The 8,714-nt window shown below is 39.3% G+C and overlaps 2 protein-coding genes across 2 annotated transcripts in view; both read right to left on the reverse strand.

The window, feature by feature from the left end:
- Positions 1-5,837, reverse strand: part of LOC116689164 (outer dense fiber protein 2) — a 10,331-nt gene extending 4,494 nt beyond the window's left edge. The window contains exons 1-10 of the mRNA XM_032515580.1: positions 5,279-5,837; positions 4,275-4,370; positions 3,511-3,650; positions 2,647-2,776; positions 2,400-2,531; positions 2,235-2,309; positions 2,082-2,153; positions 1,794-1,910; positions 964-1,158; positions 355-464 (exon numbers count right to left, since the gene is read on the reverse strand). Of these exons, the coding sequence (XP_032371471.1) occupies positions 355-464; positions 964-1,158; positions 1,794-1,910; positions 2,082-2,153; positions 2,235-2,309; positions 2,400-2,531; positions 2,647-2,776; positions 3,511-3,650; positions 4,275-4,370; positions 5,279-5,380 (1,169 nt within the window). The 5' untranslated portion in view covers positions 5,381-5,837. The remainder of the gene's footprint in view (positions 1-354; positions 465-963; positions 1,159-1,793; positions 1,911-2,081; positions 2,154-2,234; positions 2,310-2,399; positions 2,532-2,646; positions 2,777-3,510; positions 3,651-4,274; positions 4,371-5,278) is intronic.
- A 2,482-nt stretch (positions 5,838-8,319) lies between these two features.
- The window catches only part of seta (SET nuclear proto-oncogene a), a 3,744-nt gene continuing 3,349 nt past the window's right edge, over positions 8,320-8,714 (reverse strand). Inside the window, exon 8 of the mRNA XM_032515596.1 lies at positions 8,320-8,714. This exon is cut by the window's right edge and continues 79 nt beyond it. The gene's annotated coding sequence lies outside the window, so the exon portion shown is untranslated.

An 8,714-nucleotide genomic window follows, 5' to 3' on the forward strand; every position in this document is an offset into this window, starting at 1 on the left:
GAGAAATACAGAGAGAGTTGTGTGGAGCTCATAGTCTTAATTATTTTTATAGCAAATCATTTGGCAATGGCTTGAATGTAACAGACGCTCATTAATATCAAAAAGTTACGCACTAAGGCTTTAGGTAAAAAGTGTAATTAATTATTGTATGCATTTCTTCCTAACTCGATAATAAACTGCTGCAGAGGCAAAATTACATTTGATTTTTCTTACATCATAATTTTGTATAAAAAACAAAATCCAAATTCTATCATGAAAAAGCCTCCAAAAATCAATTCAATGTGTTTCGGGCCTAACTGCTGTTCACCTCATGATGTTTTACGGACACTACGTGTGCGTCTCCCATGTACTCACAGTTTGAGAGCAGAAATGTCCTGTTCCAGCTGAGCTTTAGCAGCTGCCTCTCTAGAGTGGCGGAAGCACCAGTCACTGGATGTGGACAGGGCTTGAGCCAACTGGGATTCCTTGAACAAAATAACACGTTGTCTAATCATTATTTAGCCTTTTTCAAGTAATTTCACACCTGGAACACACTTAGAATTTAGGAAATGACAAAATCAGGTATGATTTGCAAGAAAAGCTTTACTGTAAAGTCAAACTCAACACGCGAGGAAAAGCATTTAAAGCGAGGATAGGCTGCAGCGGCCTGTCCTCGCCCTAGAATTTGGTGTTTGTGTGTTTCACTGGAATATTGCTACGGAACAAAGAGGCTGGCTAACCTGCTTTGAACTTGATTTGCATAAAAGCTTTTGATCAGACAAGATACAGCCACCAGTGAGAAAACTCATTTATATGCCGGAGAAACCACAGAACAGAACAGAAACCACTGTGTGATCATCCTAAGGAACTGGCAATTTGTAGAAAGACATGTTGCTTTGTGCACCTCCAACCTACAGGACTCATCTCTGTCCACCACGCTTTCAGACATTGTGGTGTGAATCTGTGATACCAAGAAATACTGACCTTCTCCTGCAGTTTTGCCGCGAGCTGCCTGGCGGACTCTTCGGCTCGCTCGGCCTGCTGGGTAAGCAGGGCCAGGGCCTCCTGGTCTTGCCGCCCTTGCTCCTCCTCCTCCTCCCTCTGCAGCCTCAGAGTCTGCAGCTCCTTCTGGAGAGCCTGCAGCTCCTGCTGCTGCTGCTCGTGGCTCTGCTGCATCTTCTGCTCCACACACACACACACACACACAAAACCCCCCCCACCAGAACACACACACACACACACACACACACACACACACACACACACACACAGAAGAAGTCACACATCCAGTTTCAATGGCGCAATGTAACTAAATACGTTTACTTAAGTACCATACTTTAGCACAGATTTTAGATACTTTTACTTGAGTATTTTCTTTAATGCCACTTTCTAGTTCTAATCTAATTTCTCATTTCAGAGGAAAACATTGGAATGTTTACTTCGCTAACTACTTGACAGCTTAAGTTACTTTACAAATTAAGGTTTTTGCACAAAAAACATCCAGAGCTTCTAAAATATGACTCTAGGTCATTAGAGTCATGTCTTCTGCAAATCTGCGCTAAAAACCATTCAAGACTAATGGAATGAGTGTTTTCTAAGTAGAGCAAAGAAATATGACCAAAGTCAAAAAAAATCTTTAGACAGAAAATATCATTACGATATCATTAAGCTGGATCCTGACTTGTTGACACCGATTGGTCATGTAGAAAGCAAAAGAACAAAGTTTTTATCCCATAGAATTACCAGTGTGTGTGTTGGACCGATGAAGACAGCCGGTCCACATGTGACAGTTCATGTGTTTTATGTTCACAGACCTGAATCTGAGCAGCCAGATGGACCTTTTCAGCTTCTGCTCTGTTCAACTCAGATTCCAGATGGCCGTGGGTCGACTGCAGGACTCTCGAAAGCTCCTCTGTCGTCTTCACGTTGTCCTGCCATGACAGAGAGAAGCAGAGGGTGAGGGCGAGTTTCTTTTTGTGAACACATAAACCGCAACAGGGTGTGTACAAGATACCAACCTTATTCTACAGAGCTATGACAGAACATGACAGAATACTGTACTTTTTCGTGAACCAGCCCAAATCTAATGGTAAGTTTCAAACCTTTTCATAGTCCAAATGCTCAGCAAGCTTAGAAGCCTCTTTCTCCTTGTTGGTGAGTTTGGCCATTAGTCGCTGTAAGAGAAGAAGAAACAGCTCCTCAGATGTCTGATGATAACGTACAGCACTGCATATGAGCGGGTGATAACTACTCACAATGTTCTCAGCTTCGCTGTCAGTCAATCGCTTCTTTAAGGCATCTTTCTGTTCTGACCACACCAATGATTCTCTCTGTAGATACAACACACAGCATGCAAATCATAGTCAGAAGAGAATTATTGACGTTTGACTCTCCTTGAATTTTTCTTCAACTTCCTGTACCTCGTGTTCACTCCATTCTCTGAGGAGCTCTCGAAGGCTGCGATTCGTGTTGTCAAACATCTCAATCTTCTCTAGCAACGACTCCTGCTGCCGTCCCAGCGAAGCTGTGTGCAATTTCGATAGCCGCTTGTCCTAAATAATGAAATATATGGAATAATAAATGAATAGAAACACGATAATGTACGGCAAAATGAGTCCTCCTCCATTCATTCCTTCATTCCTTCTTTATCTAGCCTTCTAGATTTACCTTAGCGAGGCTATCCATAGTTTCCTTCAGAGCGGCCAGCTGATTAGCTACTGCTACGCCATCGATTTCTGCTTCTACAAGCGCCCTCAGGAGCACGTCTATCTCTCTGTGTTGACCACTAGACTCCGACCTGTAAACAGGAGGGGAAAATAAAGAACTGAAATAAGTAAAGAAAAAAAAAAAGTAACATATATTAGTAGGAGGTATACAAAACTAGAATAACAATAGAAGTCCAAACAGAAACTATAGCTGATCGATCACAGACAAAGTTGTGAGGTAAAGTGATGTAAACATGGATGGTGAAAGTGGATATGACACATGCCTTTGGTGTGGGAGACCAGGGTTCGATTGCCACAGCAATAAAAGCGTCAGCTAAATGACATGTAATGTAACGTAATGAAAACAGTGTACCCAGAATAATATCGAATGTGATCATTGGCCTGAATTTTATTTTGTGAGGTTAAGGTGCAGCAGAAAGGCATTTTGTCAGCATTTATGACAATGAGTGTAAACCCACTGTAACTTGTTGAATTTACCAAATTTGACTGTAGTTCTTTTTCTGGTCTTTTTGTCAAAACAAAAGTTTTTGCCTCATATCCCAGCAGACCTCTCCTTGTATGACGTAAAATGTCAGAGAAAAATGGCAACCCGGGAGAGAAGGGGGACTGACAACAGCAAAACTTTCTGCTGCTAAAATAATCTGGAAGACATGTCTCATTGTCTACATTTGGACAGTTATGGTATCCACCAAAAGAAGATACATCATCGCAAAATGAAAAGTACACGATTTTAATTTGATTTGAAAACAATTAAAAGGTGGTTTGAATTTGAGACAATTGTACAAAGCTTTGTTATTTTCCTTACTTCTTTACATGACGAATGCTCTCTTGCTCTCGGAGGAGGAAACTGAGGTTTTTGGATACTGCAGCGAGCTCTTCTTCCTGCTCCTCTTCATCACGCTGTTGTCTGAATCCACGTTCTGATCGGTGCTCCAGTCTGCTTCTCTGAACATAAGACACAAACAAACACACACATTTACAACAGGGCTGTACAATAAACAATATATATATATATATCTGTAATGTCTACAATCAAAGCAGGCACTGAAAATATTTTCTTTAAGGAAAAGATATTCTAGCTCCAAAGTGTTGCACGTCAGTGAATATCTTCCACATTCAATCTGAGCAAATCGAGAGTTTGTGGTTTGAAACATGTTTGCATGCTTATTATTTGCAAAATCATACAATTAAAGCACTGCAACAGCATTCACAGCCTGAGGTATCCATCGTCAGTCTGCCTATCTTACTCCTTGGCTTCTCACAGGGGTCAAATTTCTACTCTGCATGTTGCCCTTTCAAATGAATAACCGCACAAAGTTAAAAACAGTTATGACAGCTTGGGATGAACAGCAGCTAGCTGCAGTCCTTAGTAAACAAGCAATGAAAATAGATTATTACTTCTTAATCAGGTTTGTTTAAATTTTGATTTCAGTGCAAACCTGTCTGTCCCTTTCTCTCTCTCCAATTGCATTCATTTGCCAGCATGTTGTTTATTATATTGGCTCTGGTTGAAAGCATTGCAGTGAGAAATAAACACCACAAAAATACATTAAATATGTCTGAGCTCACATCTCTTCTGCAGGACAGTCTTCCTGGAGGAATCCACGGCGTCCGGACCTTTGGCCTCCCTTCATTTCCCCTCATCTGGGCCTCTTTTGCCCTATTCTGCAGAAAGAAATGAGATTCCATTCCACAAGTAAAACACATAAGATTTAATAACAAATATTTAAAAACTTATAATTGTGTCTATTTGATTGTAATCTCTTTAAAATGTATGTTAAAAGGGGGAAACGTTGCAAGGTCCTGTAAATAAACCAAAACATGAGGCAGGTGATGAATTTCATGTGGTGGAAAGTAACCAAATAAATGTATAAGTATTGTACTTAAGTAAAACATTTTAGGTACTTGCACTTTACTGGATTATTTAAATTTTCTGCTACTTTATACTTTTACTCCCCTACGTCTCAAAAGGGAAATATTGTACTTTTTACTCCACTACATGTATTTGACAACTTTAGTTACTTCCAGTTATTAATACAAAATGTAACAAACAAACAAATCATGATGTAATATTTAGAAAGATAAGACTTTATTGATATTTCTGGTAGGAATTCACAATCTACCCAGCAGTATAAAAAGTAATATCATTTTACCAGCTGCAACATTTAAGTGATGAACACATTAATCCATAAATAGTATATAGGCCTACATTAGTCTGAAATATGCCATTCTGCACGAGTACTTTTTTTTTATTACTTTTGGTACTTTAAGCAGGCCTATCTTCATATACCAATACTTTAGTACTCCAACTGAAGTAAACATTTGAAGACAGGACTTGTACTTGTAACAGAGTATATGTATACACTGGGGTGATGCTTATTGCTTGAGTAGCCTACACACACTGAGTACTTCCTCCACCACTGTGAATTTCACAGAGCTATACAATATAAAATAATGCACTAGCTATGCATTTGGGTTATTCAAACTTAGATCCTAATTCATATGGCTGCGTTCAAAGAGTGATCTATGTAAACGTAAACTGTAGTTCCAGTTTCAGAAACCAGTATAATAACCTGTGGGGTTTTGCTGGGACTCCTCCTCATATGAACATGTACAGGTGTGGTCTCCGGTACATGGACGTGAACCGGTGGCGGCGGTGAATCCCGGGTTTTCATTCTTATGAGACGTTAAACACAACATTCAGACTGCATTTGGGATCAACTAAGACCCAAACAAACTAATGTTTAAAAAAATTAAATGATAGTTAAGTATTCCCGTGCTAACTTAGCATCATGTTTTCAAGAAAAATCTCGGTGTTTGTTTCAGGTTGTGGAGAGGACGGTTGTTTGGATCGACAAACGACCGCTCTGATTGGCTTGTTTGGAATATCTCGCTCTGTGATTGGTGGGGTCACGTTTACGATAAGCGTTGTCCTTGGTAACCACTGAAAGTAACGGATGATACTTTAAACTGTTAAAACACATCTCCCTATAAACTGTTATCTAATATTTTATTCAACAATCTGTTTTGTGTTATTCTCACTCTTTCTTATAAAATATATTAAACAATATTCCAAAGAGCTTGAAATACAATCCAAAATGGTGGTACGGTTACGCTAAAACAAAAATCCCAGGATGGCGAAAGAGGCATGACCCACACTAGAACTCGCTGCCTGTAAGCCAATCATAGGTAGAGTAGGGTAAAGTAGGGCGGGACATGCCTTCGCCATCCTAAGAAAAAAATACTATGTACAATACAGTTAAAATGTAGCTAATATTCAATTGAAATTGCTTTCTATTCAATTGAAAAAAATAGTTATGTGTTAAAGTTACTGTTATTTGGCTGTAGAGAGAATTCTTTACAGTAGCGCAATCACAGAGAGTTAAATAAAGAGCAATGAAACAGTTGAAGTAGGAAATGGTGAGATTAATGCATTTCCGGTTACTTTCTTTGGCACTTCCGTTCATTTGTTAAAAACGAAAAACAAGCTAATGCGCACTTTATTAGCTATTAAGTTCTTACGTGCACTAATCACAATTATATTGACGTTTAGGTTATGTACAATACAAGTTAGTGCTTCTGAGTTAATATTCTTAAGTGATTAATCGGATGTACTGTCGATTAGTATTTGATAAAACAACACATATCGGTTAGCTCACCTATGCTAAAAACAGCTAGCTAGGAGTTCAAGCTAAGCTAGTTTGTGATTAGCTTTCCATGTGCGTGAGAGGCAGCAATGGTGTACAAGCGGGGCTTGAGGCTGATGATACTGCAGCTGGATATGTTAATAATGCCGAATATTTCCTTTGTACTCGTACTGTTGTTTTATCCAACTGCATACCAGCCCGGTGATGCGTGTGCTGCCGTGGCGAAGGAGGGGGGAACCAGCAGCGCCGCCACCCTGTTGTGCAGGGCGTGCGGACATGAGCTGGCGGTCGGTGCGGACATCCACTTCGTTCCCAGTCGACTGGCGCTATCCAGCCGCAACGACACGATGATAGGGGGCCGAAGGGTTAACATCCAGCTTTTCGAAAACCCCCACGGAAACCAGTTTGAGGTGATAACGTTCAGAAAGGCAGAAGTTACCCAGCACTGGCCGGCAGATAAACACTTCTCCTGGTTCCCAGGGTTCTCATGGACGGTGGCCACCTGTCCTCGGTGTAAAACTCATTTAGGTGGGTACGAACCCGTCATGGTGCAAAAATGCAGCATACGTCGACAAAATACATTAAAGAGTTATTACTGGGAAGCATGTTACCACCAAGATAAACCTTACAAGATTATGCCAGTTTCCCTCACTTTTGTAAACACATACTCATACCTGAGGCAAAGCATGTGACAAACTGAGACACTTTGATTGTTAAATTGTACTTATATTTACGCTACATAATTTAAGATTGCCATTATGGAGTATTTGATGCACATGCTATAATCTGTAACAATCAATATGTTGTGTTAATTACTGAACAAGTAACTTAAATACGTTTTTAAAAAAGTCAGTTATGCAGACGTGTTACATCTTAAATACAAGCATTAGTTTTATAATTTGTCATAATCAAGACTTCGGCATAAGACTACCGTCTGAATTATGAAGCAAATACTTTTGAAAAGGTAGTTTTAACAAAATCTATAAGTTATGCGTACTCAAGTTACTTCAGAGAAATGTTTAACTTTTATTGGTGCTACACTTTTGTCGTCGGAACTCAGTATGGTAAATCGTAGTTATGGAGCATGTGATCTCTTGTATAAAATTAAGTTATATCTTTAGGAATACACAATTGGTAACAAATCTTTTATTACGTCTGCCATCATTTGTAATGATCCTGATTTCAGAGCAAGTTTCAGTGAAAATCAGTTTTGCACATTTAGGCCATCTCAAGCTATTCTGATGTAGACTTTAAGTTTGAATCCATGTACTATAGCGTGGTGCCCATTTATTAATAATGAAAGTCACCATTTGGGTTTCAGGTAACTGATTTCTCTATCTCCCCCCCTTCTTCTCACTCCAGGTTGGGCCTTCCAGCCCAATGACTGGCCAGACACGGTCACAAAAACCAAATTTGAAGAGTCAGAGCACACCTTCCTGGCTTTAATCACCCATCGTCTATTAAGAGAAGACTTTGCCTCCAGCCTGCTAATGACTCCAAAATCCTTCATGAGCTGATCCACTTAATTAACCCAGGTGCCTTTGTTGCTGCCCAACTCTATTTTTTTTAAATAAATTCTATGCACCCACATGTAAACACAGTAAGTTTTATTATTTTTAACAAAGCAAGTTTAAACCTCAAATTTTAGACAGTTTTTTCTTCGCAGCAGAAAAGATAAAAGGTGATTAGATGCAACTTCTGAGATAACAGGTATTTTTATTTTACCCATGAAGCAGTGGGGGCCAAAATTTACAAGCTTTTTTTCCATTTTGTTCTTTATTAAAAATGTCATTTCAAATCTCATGGATATCTGTAAAACAATACAATGAAAAAAAAAAAAAGTCCCATAGAAATGGTGTCAAAATAACCACTCTCCCCAATAACCAACATACTCCTGGCCCTCCCCCTAAACATTACAAGTCAAAGGAATGAGCTGGTACTCGTTAAGCACATAGGGGGAAAATACGTTTCAAGGGATCAACACCCCAACTGAAAAAAAGAGGGGAAAAAATGGAGGGAAAATTGAGGTCAACTAGCGCTGGGTCACTACACCATGGCTTTAAGTCAATTTACCACACAACCGTTAACAGGAGGAATTCTGTGCGTATTGTCTTTAATTTCTACTCAGGATGCCGTGCTGATTCTATTTTTTATACTTTTATCATTATTTTTGAGATGACTTTGGGGATGGTACTCACAATTCAGGGCAAAGTGCCATTGGCCTTAGATGAGTCAAAGGAGAACATAACATAACATGGCACCAACAAGGTGAAGAGGCTTCAGAATGGAAAATGAAGCACACATTTATAAAATAAAAAAGTAAAAAACAAAAACAAATTAAAACCTTTGCTCCCGAACGTGA

The sequence above is a fragment of the Etheostoma spectabile genome, chromosome 5 (genome assembly GCF_008692095.1).
Source record: "Etheostoma spectabile isolate EspeVRDwgs_2016 chromosome 5, UIUC_Espe_1.0, whole genome shotgun sequence".
Lineage (NCBI taxonomy): Eukaryota > Metazoa > Chordata > Actinopteri > Perciformes > Percidae > Etheostoma > Etheostoma spectabile.